Source organism: Syngnathus typhle, linkage group LG1 (genome assembly GCF_033458585.1).
Source record: "Syngnathus typhle isolate RoL2023-S1 ecotype Sweden linkage group LG1, RoL_Styp_1.0, whole genome shotgun sequence".
Taxonomy (NCBI): domain Eukaryota; kingdom Metazoa; phylum Chordata; class Actinopteri; order Syngnathiformes; family Syngnathidae; genus Syngnathus; species Syngnathus typhle.
The window spans coordinates 16,410,598-16,430,284 of record NC_083738.1 but is presented as its reverse complement, the minus strand read 5'-3'; the positions used below and the strand labels follow the sequence as shown (position 1 = coordinate 16,430,284).

Below are 19,687 nucleotides of genomic sequence, written 5' to 3'. Positions count from 1 at the left end.
GCACTGAGAGTGCTACTGCAAAAGAGGGCTTTATATGAAAAATAGAGAGCAGAGCTAAGCGTTTAGTTTTTAAATCTTTTTCCATTATTAAAGTTTAATCCTATGCAAATGGTGGTCGGGCCACAACAGATGGCATTTAACGTCAAACACAAATATACATTAAACACTGAGGTGGGAACTGGGAGGAGTAAGTGCTGGAGTGCAATTAAGGAATCCAACTTTAGCAAATTGAAAAATACAGCCTATTACCGTGGAGCAAATTTGCGTGAATCAATTTAAAGAAGGGTTTTGGCCTCCTACACACATACGCAGCCGCACATTGGCACGCATTCATTCATGTACACAGTCCCTGAGAACTCAGCACTTCATCGACGTTTCATTGTGCAATCCATCTTAATCAGCCAGCCCATCAGAGACAATATATCCTCCCCTCCATCTTTCCTTCCTTCTCCAGACCAAGTGATTGAGGGGTGTAAAGAGGAGGATGTTCTTGCCTGACGTCTCCTCCCCCTTTGTATCGTACCTCCCCGTCCCCACCTCCAAGCCAGGACAGCTCTTAAGTGCTTGTGGGTTTTTATGTTTGTCATGTTTTATAGGCGTGGGCAGAAGCCAGGGGCAGTTAAAATGTAGAAGCAACGAGGGAGGGGGCGGGCCGGGAGGAGGAGAACGAGGCGGAGTGAGGAATTACTGTAAATCCAATCTCCATTGAAAGCGACAAAAACGACATGCAGTGCCCGCCCACATTTCTGCAACGCCCCCGCGGGCGTGCTGACAAACGTCGTAAATGTGCATTTATTGGCGTGGACTCTGCAGTCTGACGTTTTAAACGCAAAAATCTTTGAATGTTGTCACTCACCCATGAGAAAAATTGAAAATGACAATTTTTACTTATACAATCTGATGTCATATTTTAGCTCAGTTTTCTATGGTGTGATTATTCAAATATTCAAGTCGTAAGGTGAACATTTCTCAAACACTTGTTTGAGTATCATTAACATAATATCTTCTTTGTCTTAAATCAGACCTTGAAACAGAGCAGAAAGTGGAAGAACCTATTTTTGCTTTTTAAATTGAATAATTTTTCATCACCTCAGTTTACTAACAAAAATTGGACCACAATTTGGGGAAAAGCAAAATAAAATATTTCCCCCTACTGAGATTGCGATTAATATGCAATTATTTTCATGAAAGACAACTTATCTAGCGACTTCCAAAATTCGACATATGTCTGGTTACAACAATCATGCAAACATGTGGCTGGATCACCTCATTTTCATGTTTCATCAAACAATGCTACGTAAACATGCAGACTTCACATAACTACATAAATATATATACTGTACGTGTGAATCGTAAAAAAGCCTCCCGACAGACGTAAATTATTATTGGTTTTTTTCTTTTGTATTAAGGCAGTTTTTCACCTCCAAAGAGTGCCAATTTCTGTCAATAGAATAGGCGACAGAAATCCATGCAGAATGTCAGAGGCACACACTCAGAAAAACACTCCCAGCAATCTGAGGACTGTTAGGCTGGTTTATATCCACATTAATTTGACGCACTTCTCTATATTAAATATAAAATATGTATTAGGGTACGTGTCCTCTGCCTTCATTTATTGCATACTCACCACTGCACATTTGGGAGTGTTTCTGTGTGGCCTCTGGTCATGAAGAACTCACCCCCACCTTATATTGGTCTACCAGTCAGCTAGTATGGCGTATAATTGGCCACAGTTGGCTTCAAGTGAATGTTTGCTGCCTGCCGTAGGCTAAGTGATGCAGCCACAAAATCAGCTATAGTCCAAGCCGCACGTCAACCGCTAGTTAAACTGCTTCCCGACACTCCTGCTAACCCGGCAGCTCTGCCACAGGAGAAGAAGTTTGATGGTGCTTATTTATTTGAGGCAAATAACTCACCCTTTTTATAATTGCTCTCTTGTCCTTAACTGTCTACCCACTGTCTCGTTTGAACGTCACGCGTCGAAGTGACCTCGCTCAAAGCCTCTCAGTCCATCAGTTAGTCAGCACGTGAAAAGGTCGGCCTCTTAGTCAACAAAAGACCGCTGAGAATGTCAGCGGGACAGCAAATCAGTCAGACAGAAGAAAAGATGGTCGGACGCCGCAGCCCAAAAACCCCTTTGAGGGCGCCCTGTACCTGCCTGTTGCCATGGAGATGCTGTCTGGGATTTAAATACTAGCCTCGCCCTGCCTCACTTTTTTTTTTTATCTTATTCTCTTCCCTCTTCCAGTCTCCTATCTTGCTTTTTGTCTGAAAGACATGTTCCCTCTCGCTAAATGTTTTAAACCCCCCACCTTACCTTGCCCCATCATCTCATCTGAACGACACTTTACTGGCGCTCATACCATTTGCCGTGCTGTAAAAGCTCTTATAAAACACGCGCAAACACACAAAATGTGTCATCACGGACACAAATTACCATCACATACTGTATACAAGCACATAATCCTCTGTTTGTATGCACTTTTAATGTTTGCCTAAACACACAGCGGTGATGCCGCAAATGAGCGTGAATGGTCCACACGCTCACTTGGATGTTGGCACCTGCTGACAGTCAGCTGCCAAATGGAGATCTATCATTTTCTGCTACAGTCTCATCATCAAGCATCATTTAGGCATGCTGGCCCGCCTTTCCCCTCCCTTGACACTCTCCTGTGCCAAGACACAGATTACATTTCTCCCAAATGCACCGACAGCCTCGTGGAGAAGGTGAAAGGATCATGTGTGGGCTATCACTGCCATCTAGTGGTTACTCTCAAGCAGTGTTTCACAGCTTGACTTGAGTCTTTGGTCAAGATGGATAAATGACATTAAAAAAAATCTCACTGCACTCCACCAGACAAAAAAATATCCTAAAATTATACAAACTAAAATGATGCTGATCATGTTTCAGTTCCCACACAAATGTACTTATTCAGTGTCAAATAGGGGGCCTTCAAGTGGCTACACGTAGTTTGGCCACTCCAACATGTAGGGATGCGTGGGCATGAGTTGCTGGGCAAAGTAGCATCCATTTTTCAGCAAAACGTGGTATCGCGCATGAAATGCACAAACATTACAATAGCTCAATTTTCATCATTTTAAAGCCTCATTTGTTCGACAATCCGTCACATTTTTTTATTCGTTCAAATTTGGCAGAATTGTTGACATTTGTATACCGATTCAGTTAGATAGGAGCACTATTTACAGAGTCACATACCTGCATTAACAATGGCATCTACCTCCAACACTGTGATATTGCCACTGTAGACTGAGATTTTCCCATCAAGTTTTTGATTCCTTGGATAGTGACTCACTTCAGGAAAACCTGATACAGAGACAGGAAGGATCAAGTATGTCGTTGGTAAATGACATCAACAATATAAGACAGTAAATGTAATTAAAAAAAATAATAACAAAAAAACTAAACGGTGGTGTTTGATGTCGGACCTCCAGTGTGAATCCAAGCTGGGATGTCCTCCAGACGTACAGAGTCAGTCCTGTAGTATTTACGCCTGACCTCCACAGGCTGAGTCAGCAGGACTCCTGAAACAAACAATCGACTATGTTAAACTGATTTGGCCCAATTTACATTTGGCTAAGGTAGCATGCAACCTATTGCAGATTCCTCCCACATTCCAAAAACATGCATTTTAGGTTCACTTATGACTTTGAAGACATGCAATGAGAATCACTCACACATTGTGTCTTTGTGATTAGTTAAGACGAGAGTGTGTTACTGTTTTTATGCAATAATAAGAACAATACAATGCTTCCAAATGCATTTGCAATTTGCAACTCCTTGCCAGTCCCCATATTGTAGATATAACCTAACTCCGCAGTTCTTTCTGTTGTGACATGTCGGTAGATATGGGGTACAATCGAAGAGTGTTTTTTGTGCTATTGCTTTGCCTTGGTGTCAAGGAACTAGGTTCAAGTGAGTTGAGGAATTTCATCTGCTTTGTCTCCATCTTGTGGCATATATAGGTATTTCCAAACAATTTCGGAGCTGGTCAATTACACGTAGACTTCTGCTCTTAGCAGCAAAGCTCCTTTTTGCACAATCTGACTCTGTTACAGATTCCAAGATTTTCCAACGGGTAACATTTCACATTTTATGTAGTCAAATAGGTGCATCAGTCAGCCTCACCCTTGATCTCCTTCCAGTCGCCCTCGGTGGAGTTCAAGTCAACTTTCACAGCTGTCATCGTCCCAGTGTGTAGACACGCTGTCAGTCCGCTGATGCCAATGAAAGTGCCCGATCTAACTCGCTTCCCTGGCGGCGAGGGGAAACAAATCCCCTGGGTGGGCCTCCAGCGAGTTGCTGTGGTAGTTGTAAAGTTCGCGGTGTTAATATGCCTGCAGACAGGACTTGTCACTGGATCGCATCCCAGCTGCAGACTTCCAGGAGTTAAAATAATATGCTTGAACCCGACACCGGCTGCAGCCACACGGGACATGGGCCTGCAGCCGGCGAACAGTAGCGGGGTTCTGATTTGTGAAAGTCGGCTTAATATATGCATCGCCATGTCTCACTCGGCAGTGGGACGTTTAATGCAAGGTCCACAGAAGTTACGTTTGTGTCAAATACAAATTTAGGGGTCTGGGTTCGCTTTCGCTGGCCTACATCATCTCATGGGCCATATTTGTTTTGAATTTGTAGAGTGTACCATTACTCATACGGGGGGGGGATTAAGGTGCAGGGAAATATTTTAGAGACTATGTCACGTAAGTGATAACAATTTAGCGATTGATGACACCTGAAGTTGTCAGTTTTCTGCAAAAGTATTTACATTTGCGCACTATTTGAACTGTAAATCTTGATTAATCCAACGACGAATCGACGCGACCAACCATAATAAACTGGTGACCCCTTTACGGACTGTTGGAAATTTGACGACGCGTAGGTGCCAGGCCAGCACACAACACAAAAACAAATTAAAAATTGAAAATGAATGTGCAAACAGAAAATAACAAAAATACACGCAACTTTTAAATAACATATTGTGTGTGGCTATTTGCCTAGTCAAGCAAAGTTTCTTATCAATTTCAGAATTCATTTCAATGGAGCATAACATTGAATTTGAATCAGTGCATCACTAATCATTTAGAACTTGTGAGGTATGTGTGCCAATTTCTCAGTTATATTATGATAGTTAAATTTGTTTTGTCAACTATCACCGTTAAACACCCTTAGATGAATACTTTAATTCATTTTTCCCATTTAATTGATTTTTTTTTTAAGGGCCACACCTCTTCATGGTTGTTGTTTTTTAGTAGTATTACATTAAAAATGCAACAACACACACACACTTTCCCTCCCCTACTTACTTTTCAAATTACAGATTAAGACTGTATCCATGTCTTGAATTGAATTGATGGAAATAGAGTGTGACGATATATTATGGCCAATGTAGTATCACATCTATGGCGCGAATCATCTACAGAACACAATGCCTACTATGTATCACCAGCCTGTCAATCAAAAGCTGTAGGCCTACCTCTTGTGCATTTCCGCCAGACGGAAACTGACAAAACGAAAAGAAAAAAAAGGAACATGCAACACTAAACACAGTTACAGAAATACAGCCCACCCAGCCAGAGGGAGGAGAAACACTTCAGCACACTTTCATGACAGTTTTGGACTTTTTCGCAGATCTGACAGAGGAGCAGTCTTCCCGACCCCCATTTCATAAAAGATTGAACGAAGGAGACTGAAGGTACTGTCCTTATATATCTATATAAATGCATAAGTGTGTGCAGGATAGACAGTGACATTGAACAATTACAAGGCATGGTGTGTGTGTATTGTGTTGTAGTTCTGTCTTTTTGATTCGTTCAGCGGAGGTAAAATGTCAAAATATAAAAATTTTATTCCAAAACAAATCAAAAGATACATTTTAGTCTTCCGGAAAGAGATATAGATGTATCATCTGCTGGTAACATGTGAATCACGTCATCAGCAGGATCAGTCTTTTAGGATCTTAAATGTTTGGACAATAACACACCTTCAGTCCAAATATACTATGTTTACATTTGTCTTCCTATATTCACATGCAGTAGATGACCTTATGGACGTTGAATAAATACTTTTTTTGTGGTGACGGAAAAAAAAAAAGCGGAAGTGTGTTTCCCTGGCGATTAAGGCAGAAGCAGGAAGTGTTAGACAGGCTCACCCATCAAGTGTGTGTATCATGTGAGACTAAGCCTCACAAGTGAATTTAATTGAATTGTGGTTGTTGTAGTATAAAAATGCATGAAGCCATGCAGAATTCTACATGTGGTGTGATACAACCCAAAAACTCCCCCCTTCGATTCCCTTTCTGTCATGCAGCATGGCGGTGTGGGACCTGTCCATCACAGTGGAGGATCTGGGGCCTGACGCTCCACCTGTCAGCCTCAGTGTGACCTCTGAGCTCCACGTGGGTGGCGTTGTCCTCAAGCTTGTGGAGAAGACGCGTGAGTCGCTGTCTGTCTCTTTGACTCAGATGTAGACAGACTGTATGGGCACCTACATACACGTTTCTTTACATGTTCTAGATTTGTATAGTTTTGGTTGATGTAACACGTTATATAATTTAAAAATATACAAGTCTTTAAATTTACTGTCTGTTCGTGTGCGTAATGTAGAGATTCAGCGTGACTGGTCGGACCATGCGCTGTGGTGGGAACAGAAGCAGCAATGGCTGCTGCGGACATCCTGGACTCTGGAGAAATATGGCATTCACGCCGATGCCCGTTTGCTCTTCATGCCGCAGCATAAGCCCTTAAGGCTGGGCCTGCCCAACGGCATCACCCTGAGGCTCTGCGTCTGCTTCTCCAATCCTGTCTTCCAGACTCTGATGGGCATCTGCACACTGCTCAGTGAGTTTGTCACTCACTTTATTTTACATATTTATTGGATGCTGCTTCCTAATGTAAAGTCAACATATTTCCACAACCTAGTGAAAGCTGCTGCTGTGAATAATGATAAACTCGTGTTAGGTTTTGCATCAGTGGACACCCAATGAGCACTTGAATTCCCCATTGATGTCTATGTCAGTCATTTCAAGTCTTATTTTAACAGATGTGTGATGTAGTATCATTTGTATAAGATAGTATTATGGAAAGTTGCCCATTTGTTTGCTCGTCTTAAGGTGTGACCGTGCGAGTAACCCATTGTATATTTGATCACAATTGGGGAAGCAGCACATGCAGACATACAATACAGCCATACTCACAGGCCTATATTCTTTATCCTCTGCGAAGACCAACTCTTCCGACTAACATTACAGCATCTTACAAAGTCACTTAACGGAAGTTGCGATGAATTCTTCAAAACTAACAGTTTGCTTTTTACATTACAGTTCATTAAGTCTTTTTTTATTCACTACAACATTATAAAGTGCTATTGTCCTTATTTTGAAAAAATACATTGTGAATTTTTTAATTTGGGGGAGAGGTGGATTCATGTGGAGAACTCGTCCGGTTAATACCCAAGCTCTGACCTCAGTTGACTACTCATTTGCAAGGACCCTGAATTGTCTTGAATATAGAACTCTCTGATCTGCTCAACCATTGCGGCACAAAGCTTGCGATGATAGCGACCGAAATATACATTGACGGATCGCAGTCGGAGACATGGTTCGCATGACAAAACAGGTTAGAAGTTGCTCTCGACTTTGCTTGCAAGCTGCAAAACAAAGAAGCAGAAAATCAGTCGTGATTTCTCACAGCCAATTGACTGAATGTTAAACAGCAATATATATGCATAGAGTTGAGTCCCAATTGACACTGATGTGACCTGAACACATAACCTTGGATCTAGAGTCAGACACACTACATCTGCACATGTTTACCTAGATTTCCCTCAAGTATTTGTCTTGTTTTTCTATATCTCTGAATCCTTTCACCACATTACAATCAATTTGAAAAAAAAAAACATATTGGAACAGACCTAAATTCTGATACGGACAAGTCTTTATGTTGTTGTAATCATCCTTTGACTTTCACAAAACTATACTGATTCCTTTAGAAACAAAAACAAAAAAACTTCCAATCAACAGGAAGTTAGAAAATAAAAGTACTGGAGCAAATTTTGCAAATGTTCATTACAACAAGAAAGAGATTTTAATCTTCAAGCCACTAAAAAAATAAACACTGATTTGCAGTTATGCCTGTTACCCCGTTTGACCTCCCATAAATCTCTTTTTTTTTTTAAAGAAGGACTTACAAAAGTTACTTTTTTAGTGTTGAACATGATGAATTATTCTCTGCGCGTGCACCTACAAGCGCTGTCAGATGACAGTCTTCACACACTGACATCATTTTCAAAATCGAATAATTGAATGAATTCAATTGAGCATTTTGGCACAATTGACCTCCGCAGATATCCGTCACCCAGAGGAGCTCTCACTCCTTCGGCCAGTAGAGGAGAAGAAGAAGAAGAAGGACAAAAATTCGGCAGAGGAGATTTTTGACCTGACTGTGGTGCCTCTCTCCTCAGGTATACTCATCATTCGCTATCATCAATATTCCCATATGGATGGAAAAATTGAAGCCTTGTAGTGGAGTCACGTTTTGTCAAAGACAAACTAACTCTTAACATAAGAGAAACAAAGACAAAATACTTGAAACAAGGTTCCGTTTTTGTGCAAGATTTTAGTTTATTATTCTCTGCTTGTTCCCCTAAGAATAACAAGAAAATCATTCTTCATTGTGTAAACATCCTAAAAATGAACATTTATGACTATGTTTTCAACATCAGAATCACTTTTCACACTACTCTTTGTTGGCAGCATCCCCGCCTAGTTTGTACAACGGCATGCCGGCTCATTTTGTCGGCTCGCCTCAGTTGGAGGCCATCTACAAGATGTTGTCAGTCCCTCAGCCTCCTCCTGCCCCTGAAGTCATAACCAAGCAGTACCGCGCAGCCAGCGTGGTGGACAAGGCCCACATCAACGGCAGGTACAGTCACCACACATCACGCTTTTATGTTGAACCCGTTGATGAATAAACAGAATATGCCGGAAAATGACTAAAGTGCAATTTGTGAATGGGGTCACAATAATTTGTCAGTACTGATTGAGCCATCTAGTGATGCACACTGTAATTACAACTTAGAACAGGTCAGCAGCAGTGAACTTTTTCATTTGCAAAAACTAATCCGGGGCCAATCTGAGTACAGTTGCCCATCCCTGCTATGGATCAAATAAATGCATGTGACCTCTTTCCCTCAGGTGGTTGGATTCGTCCCGTTGTCTGATGCAGCAGGGCGTCCAAGAAAATGACCGACTGTGGCTTCGTTTCAAATATTTTGCCTTCTATGATATAGAACCCAAGGTTGTTAGTTAGAGCACGCGTATAATTGGACATATTGGTGGTGTCTTTGCCCTCTCTCAAAATTCAATGCTCAGGAGAGATGTTTGTGTATTTTCAGTATGATATGGTTCGTCTGACGCAACTGTATGAACAAGCTCGCTGGGCCATACTGTTGGAGGATATTGACTGCACTGAGGAGGAGATGATGCTGTTTGGAGCTTTACAGGTAGAGCACTGCTGCAGCGTGCAAAAATAAAAAGCGTTGAAAAGCTGAATAAGAATCTGCTCATTTGAAAAATCCCCACAATACATTGTCTTGCTGTCTAGCCTGGTGTGCATCTAAAATTCACTCTTGCAGTATCACGTCAGCAAGGTGTCGCTGTCAGAGCCGCAGACAATGAACTCGACCGCAGCCATGGATGACCTTGAGTCGGCACTTCAATCCCTGGAGGCCAAAATGGACAGCGAGAGCAGCTCTGCCTCTGACATGCTGGTCAGACACGATGAATGCATAATGCTGTCTTTCATTCAATGTCATCAGCCTTCGGAGCAATTAAGAATTCAACGAAGAACGCCAAGCAACTGAAGCTTTATCTTTTTTCTTTTCCTACAGGATAACATGACAGCACCAGAACTCAACGAGTACCTGAAGATTTTCAGGTACTCTTTGATACTTATGACGTGCTGATTCTAATTGAACAGTAATCCTATAGACGTGGGGATAGGGAACAAGCCCAATAATGAACTGGCAAGAGAAACTGACACCCCAGGCTCCTCTCCAATATGAACAGCTTGTTTCTCTTTGACATCTTTAATTTATAAAACACACTAAAAATCTGCACGGCACTGACCAAGTGTAGAAAGGAAATACTGTTGTACAACGCAGGCAAACCACACAGGCTACGTTCATTTGATCCAATGTCGCAGCCTGTTCCAAAACACATTTTATCCCAAATTGGAAATGCTGATGTGTTTCAGGCCAAAGAAATTGACTCTGAAGGGATACAAGCAGCACTGGTTCAAGTTCCAGGACACCTCAATTTCCTATTTCAAGAGCAAAGAGGAAAGCATTGGAGAGCCTATTCAACAGATTAACCTTAAAGGTAAAGCATGTTATATTATCTTGAAACATTAACACCAGTGTCCCTTGACCCACATTACTAGCATGGCACAACACAAATGAAGCCGTACCAAATTGTAGTGTCAACCCTTAATTTGACACACAGGCTGTGAAGTGGTGCCAGATGTCAACATGGCAGGTCAAAAGTTCCTCATCAAGCTGCTGATACCAGCTCCCGAAGGCATGAATGAAGTCTATCTCCGCTGTGAAAACGTGAGGACAAACCCTCAACACCTCGCATCTCGCTCTCAACCTTTTAATGAGGGTGTTATTCTCGACCATCTTTCTCTCCTGCTCATAGGAGGATCAATATGCACGGTGGATGGCTGCATGTCGCCTGGCCTCCAAAGGCAAGAGCTTGGCAGACAGCAGCTACCATAGCGAAATACGCAGCATCCGGTCCTTCTTGGCAATGCAAAACACGAGCTCAAGTTCTCATGGCAACGCAGCTGCTACACACGAAAGCATAAACACGCTCAGTTTGGTCTCACCCCGATATCATAAAAAGTACAAAACCAAACAGGTGGGAAAACAGAAAAGCGGGTTAAATCTTGATGTCAAAGCCGATCTGTGTAAAAATGGTTTTCAGCGCTGCAAAAATGTCATAGATGGTCAACAAACAATTTGCAACAAAGATGGGCAATAGAATAATACCTATAGGCATGTGTTCTTTATCCTCTGCGAAGAATGATAATATATAGAAACATCACTGAGATTATCTGAATGCACAGTTTTGGATAGTCTAGTTGTCTCATCTTAAATTATATTAAGACACCTCGGTTTCTTGGCAAAGGAAAAATATATTTAGCCTTGACCTGAGATAGATTTTACCCTGGTGAGGTTGTAGATAATAAGACACAATTACACTGTGCACTTGGACCTTTGAGGTGATTTACAGAACTTGGACCCACTAAATGTTCACTTAGAGCAACTCAAAAGGGAATTATTCTGACAATTGACTGTGCGTGTGACCATGCAGCTGACCCCTCGTATCCTGGATGCCTACCAGAATGTGGCTCAGCTCTCAATGGTGGATGCAGTCTCGCGCTTCCTGCAGATCTGGCAGGCGCTGCCCGACTTTGGCCTCTCATATGTCGTAGTCAGGTTCAGTCATACATTTGTTTTCAAGCTTTTTATTGTTTAAATTACGGCAGTACTGTCATACCATACCTTTTCAAACAACAAGAGGTTGACACAACAACTACGAAGTATTGTAGTTTCTTTTGTGTCTTAACAGGTTCAAAGGAAGCCGTAAAGACGAGGTACTGGGCATCGCTCCCAACCGTCTGATCCGCATCGATTTGGGTGTGGGCGACGTGGTGAAGACCTGGCGTTACAACAATATGAAACAGTGGAACGTCAACTGGGACATTCGACAGGTGTGATTAGTATATATATAGATATACGTATATACACAATCTATCTGTGTTTATATATCGATATATAATATATTTCAATCACCTCCCAGGTGGCCATAGAGTTTGAGGGTAACATCAACATTGCCTTCAGCTGCGTGACGGCCGACTGCAAGATCGTTCACGAGTTCATCGGGGGCTACATCTTCATGTCGACGCGCAGCCGTGATAAGAGTGACAAGCTCAACGAGGAACTCTTCCACAAGCTAACTGGTGGACACGAGGCGCTCTAGAACTCAAATACACCAAATGATCTTGATCTCTGAATTGTAGGCATTCAAAATATCATGACTACAATAGGTATTTTCTTTCTAGTGTTACAAATGTCAAAGGATCAAAAGCAACCAAGTTACATACATTACACACACTTTGTACTTACTTTGTGTTACTAGGTCAATAGTTAATGAATTCCGTGCGAGAACACAAACAGATGCCAACAGCAAATGCGTAGCACTTACACTTTAATAAAATAAATTGAGCATGTTTCATCTTCACTTGTGTGCCCATCCTTTTGTCAAGGCATCTGGTGCCATTGCAATTTTCACACTGATCATTCATCTCAGATCAGTTTAGGCCTGCCAATTATCACTGAAGATTAAAAGGGAAAGACGACCAAAACAAATTGTTGACAATTAGTCTCAGTATGTCTCTCTACGAGTCTAAACAGTATTCTGATTTATATTACGTTTGTATATATTTAGCAGCAAAATGCACCTTTTATTATATTTTGCCTCTTTAATTCATATTCCACAAACAAAACATTAATCAGAACACTGTGCTTCGACAAGGTGGGCTTCACAGAACATTATATTTCAAAGACAATTTTGGGGTTGACTTCCCCTTAAATAGGTGTGAATGTGAATGCTTGTTTGTCTACTGTTTACTTGGCCTGTGAATAACTGCCGACCAGTTAACCTGCCAAAATCATCTTGAATATGCTCCAGCTCACCCGTGACCCCAATGCAGAAGAGTGATGTAAAAAAAATAGATGGACTTGTTGATCGGTCTTCTGCTGGAATCACAGCGGTAGGATGCACCCTAAAAAGAAAGGACACGTCAACTTGCCTTCAAGGAAAAAATGTACTCAGTTGACCCATTTGATGAATGTCTTACTCGTAGGCTTGAGTTGTATGGCTCGGCTAAAGTACCCCGGGGGTAGTTTTCCTTCAACGTTCCCGGTTGTCAACAACACACGGTTCTCTGACCAGAAGAACTCAATACCGTCTGCCCAGTCACATTCAGTTATGTTAGGTTTTCTTTTTGAGACCTGTACTTGATGTCAATCAACTGTGTGTAATCTTACCAGCAAGAGCTTTGGGTATGTCAATAAATATAGCTAGATCACAGTCTTTCCTCATACCTAGTTAAAAATGCAAAAAATAAAACCCTTTCATTTAAAAGTGTGTCTTTTAATGCAATGCACACAGTTCATTTTTAGCATACCACTTATTACGCCATCCTCTTGTGGCAAGCCTGGAGCCAGATGAATGTGCATCCTCTTCATGCGACTCAAGCCTTGCCGCTGTATGGAGCACCAATTGCGCATGTAGGATCCGTGAACAGCCTCAACAGGACAGTCGGGAGAACCGGCCCAAACCGGCTTCAGCTCCAAATTGGATACCTGGACACCCATTTTCAAGTAGTATTAACATTGACTGCACTCATCAAAATGAGTGCACTGGGGATTCCAGGATCAAATATATGCACGTAGCTAAAGCAGTCACAGCCATGCAGGGTTGAGCTTGATAACAACACACACTGTACCTGCATTGTGTGTCCCTGGTTGGCTCGAATCTCCAAGTGGCCATCTTCTGGATGAGGACGAAGCTTAAAACGCTGCTTATCATTAGAGGCCACCACTCTCTCAACATCTTCCAGTTTGTACGAGTGAAACTGTGGGTGAGCCAAGAGGTCCCTGACAGACAGGTAGCCATCTATAGAAAGTTAAAATGATTTTGGGACACGTGATAACAGAAGGTCAACTAATCGGTTCACTATCGAACAATACATTGAATGAATCCATTATTCTACTTTCCTGCACTGCTTATTTGTGCTGAATGGTTTTGAAAAGTAATCTAACGGTAATTGCATTTTTTCTTCCTTAATATTGTGATTTAATATATGATCATATGTCCAAGACCTGCCATTTGGTATGGAATAAGAAGCAGCTGTTTTCAACTCACCCGAATTTAAATGTAGACCCATCTGATTGGCACCATGGCGAAGAGCGTAGGACATAGTTTTAGACAACCTGACGTCTCTGTCCTGGCAGGGGAAAGCAAAACGATTATAATGCCATTTGATACTGTACAGCCGTAGCTATTGTCATGTTTATTAATCTTTAAAAAGTAAAAGCTCTACAAAGACCAAACTATTCAAGTTAATTGAATTCATCCAGAACACGTACCTCATCTGGATCTCTCATGAAATACAATTTGAGAATCGATAGGTATGCCAATACATAGGGCTAGAAACAGTTCAATGACAGCAGATTTTAAAATTGCTGTTAGGTTAAATCAAAACAGATTCAATAATTCGAATCAGGAACTTTCATAACATAATAATCAAAACTTAATATCATAACAGTTGTTATGACACTTAGATAATACGAGCATAATTTTCTTTTTATGTCAGTGAGATCAATTATATCACTGGAATAATCTTTAAAATATACGTCTGATAATACTGGTCACGTGGAAATCAGTTAATATTTGATTTCACACACGTGCCTAAAGAAAAGCTGTCATTTTATTATTACATTTTTTTAAAGAATATTTAAGTCCCCCCTTCCCCTTTGCCAAGTTGCCTGCTGTCTTTAACTCTCACGATACATTGATTTTGCAGCCAAAAACATCCCAAATTCAGAACCTTTGTTTCTCAAATCAGCACTTCTACTTTGAATTATCTTTTTTAGTCAGGTACAGCTTGAATAGTTTTACCACCTCACGCAAATTCACCTTTTCACAATCACCACCACGTTTCCCTGTCTTTCCTCTTCTTCCTCCTCTGTCAGAATCCATTTGGCTGGAGTGTTTACATTGCTACGCGAGCCCTCGTCACGTGACACTGTCAAACAAGCGAGCACTTCCGGTGTATGTGACGCGGCCCGGAGATATGTGGTTTGTCGTATAAGACAACGTTTGCTGTGGGTAAGATCATCATCATCTTCGCTTGTTTATTATCATGTTAACAGACTCTAAATGGTGGAGAAATATTAACAACGAGCTGAAATACGAGGTTGTGTTTGTTGGCGTGTTTTGATGCTACACGTGTTGCTATGGCAGTGTCTCGTCTTACATTGTTACCTTTTAGTGTTTTGCCCACAACAGTTTTCTATTGGAATTTGCATGAATTTGATTTGACAGAGGTGGGTAGAATAGTGATGTTACGTATGTATAATAAAAAAAGTAGTCCTTTAAAAAATGATTTGCATAAGAGTATTATTTTGGGGGGAAAAAGTGTTCGTAACTGATCGGTAACGTCTGATTTCTTTATTTTTATTTGATCAAACCATGAATCCAACACTAGAAAAAATAAATAAAAAGGCTAATGTGGAAACTAAGATTCTGGCCAGCAACATCACTATAACCGGGAAAAAAAAGATAAATGTATTTTTTATTAAACAATCTTTTTCTTTCAATTCTGAAATTAAGTTAAATTCACTTTTTGTTTACACTCGTGAAACAATACATAGCTGTTTTAAGGGACACTTAAAGTAGTGGAAATTTTGTGCCGACTCCCATTCATCCTGAGTTTAAATGTGAACAATGAAAAATAATGTACAGAACTAGAATTTTGCAATTTCTGGAGAAATTGCGTGTGAAGGCGAAATGTATGAATAACTTCTTCGGGGAATGCTGCCGAACGATGTTGAAACGTGTTGAATTACTTGAGAAATGTAGAATATTTGGAGAATTTGTGGCGAATTTCAAAATAAAAGATGTGAAGTTTTTGGTAAGTGGGAAGTTGTGGAATAGGTCGAAAAATGATGAACAGTTGAAAGTTGGAATGGGTTGAATCGGTTGAAAAATGTAGAAATGAGAAGGGAAAAAGGAATTGGGTGTGAATTTCAAAATAAAAGATGTGAAGGTTTTGGGAAGTTGTGGAATAGGTGGAAAAATGATGAACAGTTGAAAGTTGGAATGCGTTGAATCGGTTGAAAAATGTAGAAATGAGAAGGGAAAAGGGAATTGGGTGTGAATTTCAAAATAAAAGATGTGAAGTTTTTGGTAAGTGGGAAGTTGTGGAATAGGTAGAAAAATGATGAACAGTTGAAAGTTGGAATGGGTTGAATCGGTTGAAAACTGTAGAAATGAGAAGGGAAAAGGGAATTGGGTGTGAATTTCAAAATAAAAGATGTGAAGTTTTTGGTAAGTGGGAAGTTGTGGAATAGGTAGAAAAATGATGAACAGTTGAAAGTTGGAATGGGTTGAATCGGTTGAAAAATGTAGAAATGAGAAGGGAAAAGGAAATTGGGTGTGAATTTCAAAATAAAAGATGTGAAGTTTTTGGTAAGTGGGAAGTTGTGGAATAGGTAGAAAAATGATGAACAGTTGAAAGTTGGAATGGGTTGAATCGGTTGAAAAATGTAGAAATGAGAAGGGAAAAGGAAATTGGGTGTGAATTTCAAAATAAAAGACGTGAAGTTTTTGGTAAGTGGGAAGTTGTGGAATAGGTAGAAAAATGATGAACAGTTGAAAGTTGGAATGGGTTGAATCGGTTGAAAAATGTAGAAATGAGAAGGGAAAAGGAATTGGGTGTGAATTTCAAAATAAAAGATGTGAAGCTTTTGGTAAGTGGGAAGTTGTGGAATCGGTAGAAAAATAATGAACAGTTGAAAGTTGGAATGGGTTGAATCGGTTGAAAAATGTAGAAATGAGAAGGGAAGAGGAAATTGGGTGTGAATTTCAAAATAAAAGATGTGAAGTTTTTGGTAAGTGGGAAGTTGTGGAATAGGTAGAAAAATGATGAACAGTTGAAAGTTGGAATGGGTTGAATCGGTTGAAAAATGTAGAAATGAGAAGGGAAAAGGAATTGGGTGTGAATTTCAAAATAAAAGATGTGAAGCTTTTGGTAAGTGGGAAGTTGTGGAATAGGTAGAAAAATGATGAACAGTTGAAAGTTGGAATGGGTTGAATCGGTTGAAAAATGTAGAAATTAGAGTAGAAAAACGAAATTTTAGAGAATTTTGGTTGAATTTCAAAATAAAAGATGTGAAGTTTTTGGTAAGTGGGACGTTGTGGAATAGGTAGGCAAAAGATGAACAGTTGAAAGTTGGAACGAGTTGAATCGGTTGAAAAATGTAGAAGTTAGAGCTGAAAAACGAAATTTTGTGAAAATTTGTCGGAATTTTTAACGTGAAAACGTGAAATTTTTGAATTTGGGAATTTTGGGAATGTCGAGAATCCCTCCGAATGTGATTAGAATGTGCTGAATGATGTGAATTTCAAATTGGAACGACGTAAATGTGAAATGTCGAATGTGCCATTAAGAATGAATGGGGAAAAATTTGTCGGAATTTGGGGAATTTTGCGGAATCTGAACATTTTCGGAACGAGAAAAATACAAGCGCTCATGTCGTGAATATTTGGAATACGTGAAAAGTGGAATGGAGTGAATCGGATGAATTTTGTGGAAGAAGAAGCGGGACAAAAAAGTGTGGAGAATAAAAGAGAATAATAATAATAACTAGAATTTTGCAATTTCTGGAGAAATTGCGTGTGAAGGCGAAATGTATGAATAACTTTTTCGGGGAATGCTGCCGAACGATGTTGAAACGTGTTGAATTACTTGAGAAATGTAGAATATTTGGAGAATTTGTAGTGAATTTCAAAATTGAAAGTTTGGAATATTTGGTAAGTGGGAAGTTGTGGAATAGGTAGGCAAAAGATGAACAGTTGAAAGTTGGAATGGGTTGAATCGGTTGAAAAATGTAGAAATTAGAGTAGAAAAACGAAATTTTGGAGAAATTGGTTGAATTTCGAATTTTTGGTAAGTGGGAAGTTGTGGAATAGGTAGGCAAAAGATGTACAGTTGAAAGTTGGAACGGGTTGAATCAGTTAAAAAATGTAGAAGTTAGAGCAAATGTTGAATCCCCATAGAGAATGAATGGGAAAATAAAAAAAAGCAATTGCGCCAAAATCTTTCTAAATTTGGAACAAAACAAAAAAAAACAGCCTCAGGAGGTTCACTTTTGGGGTAAAAATGTTGAAACGGGTTAAATCGGACAAAAAACGAAGACATTAGAGCAAATGTAGCTATTTGGGGCACTTAGTGTTGAAATAAGGTCCTTTCCGGCTTGATTCGGGTCATTTCCGGTCTAATTTGGGCCACTTCCGGTTTATTTGGGACACTTCCGGTTTAATACAGGTCACTTCCGGTTTAGCTGAGGTCACTTCCGGTTTATTTGGGGTCACTTCCGGTCTAAAAAGGTCACTTCCGGTTCATTTGGGGTCACTTCCGGTTTGATTTGGGGTCACTCCGGTTTACCAGAGGTCACTTCCGGTCTATTTGGGGTCACTTCCGGTTTATTTGGGTCACTTCCGGTTTAATTTGGGTCACTTCCGGTTCGTCTGAGGTCACTTCCGGTTTATTAGGGGTCATTTCCGGTCTAAAAAGGTCACTTCCGGTACATTTGGGGTCACTTCCGGTTTGATTTGGGGTCACTTCCGGTTTACCTGAGGTCACTTCCGGTCTATTTGGGGTCACTTTCGGTTTGATTTGGGCCACTTCCGGTTCATTCTGGGTTCATTGGTGGCACTTCAGGGTCATCCAAGATGGCCGCCACACTGGAATTGGGGGTCAAGGGTTGAATTGTGTAAGCATAGTGGAAGTGGGGGTGAATGGGAGTGAATGTGGGAAGAATAAGGTGAATTAAGTGAATAAATTTGGAATGGGTTGAATCGGTTGAAAAATGTAGAAATGAGAAGGGAAAAAGGAATTGGGTGTGAATTTCAAAATAAAAGATGTGAAGTTTTTGGTAAGTGGGAAGTTGTGGAATAGGTAGAAAAATGATGAACAGTTGAAAGTTGGAATGGGTTGAATCGGTTGAAAAATGTAGAAATGAGAAGGGAAAAAGGAATTGGGTGGGAATTTCAAAATAAAAGATGTGAAGTTTTTGGGACGTGGGAAGTTGTGGAATAGGTAGAAAAATGATGAACAGTTGAAAGTTGGAATGGGTTGAATCGGTTGAAAAATGTAGAAATGAGAAGGAGAAAAGGAAATATTGGAGAATTGGGTGTGAATTTCAAAATAAAAGATGTGAAGTTTTTGGTAAGTGGGAAGTTGTGGAATAGGTAGAAAAATGATGAACAGTTGAAAGTTGGAATGGGTTGAATCGGTTGAAAAATGTAGAAATGAGAAGGGAAAAGGAATTGGGTGTGAATTTCAAAATAAAAGATGTGAAGCTTTTGGTAAGTGGGAAGTTGTGGAATCAGTAGAAAAATAATGAACAGTTGAAAGTTGGAATGGGTTGAATCGGTTGAAAAATGTAGAAATTAGAGTAGAAAAACGAAATTTTAGAGAATTTTGGTTGAATTTCAAAATAAAAGATGTGAAGTTTTTGGTAAGTGGGACGTTGTGGAATAGGTAGGCAAAAGATGAACAGTTGAAAGTTGGAACGAGTTGAATCGGTTGAAAAATGTAGAAGTTAGAGGTGAAAAACGAAATTTTGTGAAAATTTGTCGGAATTTTTAACGTGACAACGTGAAATTTTCGAATTTGGGAATTTTGGGAATGTCGAGAATCCTTCCGAATGTGATTAGAATGTGCTGAATGATGTGAATTTCAAATTGGAACGACGTAAATGTGAAATGTCGAATGTGCCATTAAGAATGAATGGGGAAAAATTTGTCGG

The 19,687-nt window shown here is 40.2% G+C and overlaps 4 protein-coding genes across 8 annotated transcripts in view; 2 read left to right on the top strand and 2 right to left on the bottom strand.

Annotated features, from left to right (window-relative positions):
- Positions 1–4,671, bottom strand: part of macrod1 (mono-ADP ribosylhydrolase 1) — a 111,607-nt gene extending 106,936 nt beyond the window's left edge. For 2 of the 3 annotated variants that reach the window (XM_061282615.1, XM_061282609.1), the window contains exons 1-3: positions 4,148–4,669; positions 3,448–3,543; positions 3,218–3,325 (exon numbers count right to left, since the gene is read on the bottom strand). In XM_061282615.1, the coding sequence (XP_061138599.1) occupies positions 3,218–3,325; positions 3,448–3,543; positions 4,148–4,526 (583 nt within the window). In that variant the 5' untranslated portion in view covers positions 4,527–4,669. Of the gene's footprint in view, positions 1–3,217; positions 3,326–3,447; positions 3,544–4,147 lie in introns of all 3 variants that reach the window. The other variant, XM_061282601.1, reaches the window with a different exon arrangement.
- An 878-nt stretch (positions 4,672–5,549) lies between these two features.
- fermt3b (FERM domain containing kindlin 3b) lies at positions 5,550–12,326 on the top strand. Its single transcript, XM_061279716.1, has 15 exons — positions 5,550–5,717; positions 6,332–6,456; positions 6,628–6,861; positions 8,366–8,482; positions 8,775–8,943; positions 9,216–9,318; positions 9,416–9,523; positions 9,656–9,790; positions 9,911–9,957; positions 10,276–10,400; positions 10,524–10,630; positions 10,719–10,940; positions 11,397–11,521; positions 11,655–11,796; positions 11,886–12,326. The coding sequence occupies exons 2-15, from the start codon at positions 6,333–6,335 to the stop codon at positions 12,063–12,065; spliced, it is 1,938 nt and encodes a 645-aa protein (XP_061135700.1). The 5' UTR covers positions 5,550–5,717; position 6,332; the 3' UTR covers positions 12,066–12,326.
- Positions 12,277–14,947, bottom strand: trpt1 (tRNA phosphotransferase 1). The gene is made up of 7 exons (XM_061279753.1): positions 14,790–14,947; positions 14,016–14,097; positions 13,597–13,766; positions 13,276–13,453; positions 13,136–13,192; positions 12,946–13,056; positions 12,277–12,870 (listed from the first exon to the last, which is right to left on the bottom strand). Exons 1-7 carry the CDS (start codon positions 14,850–14,852, stop codon positions 12,851–12,853), a joined length of 681 nt encoding a protein of 226 aa, XP_061135737.1. The 5' UTR covers positions 14,853–14,947; the 3' UTR covers positions 12,277–12,850.
- zbtb3 (zinc finger and BTB domain containing 3) overlaps positions 14,911–19,687 on the top strand; it is a 63,703-nt gene continuing 58,926 nt past the window's right edge. For 2 of the 3 annotated variants that reach the window (XM_061279744.1, XM_061279729.1), the window contains exon 1: positions 14,913–14,981. The gene's annotated coding sequence lies outside the window, so the exon portion shown is untranslated. Of the gene's footprint in view, positions 14,982–19,687 lie in introns of all 3 variants that reach the window. The other variant, XM_061279735.1, reaches the window with a different exon arrangement.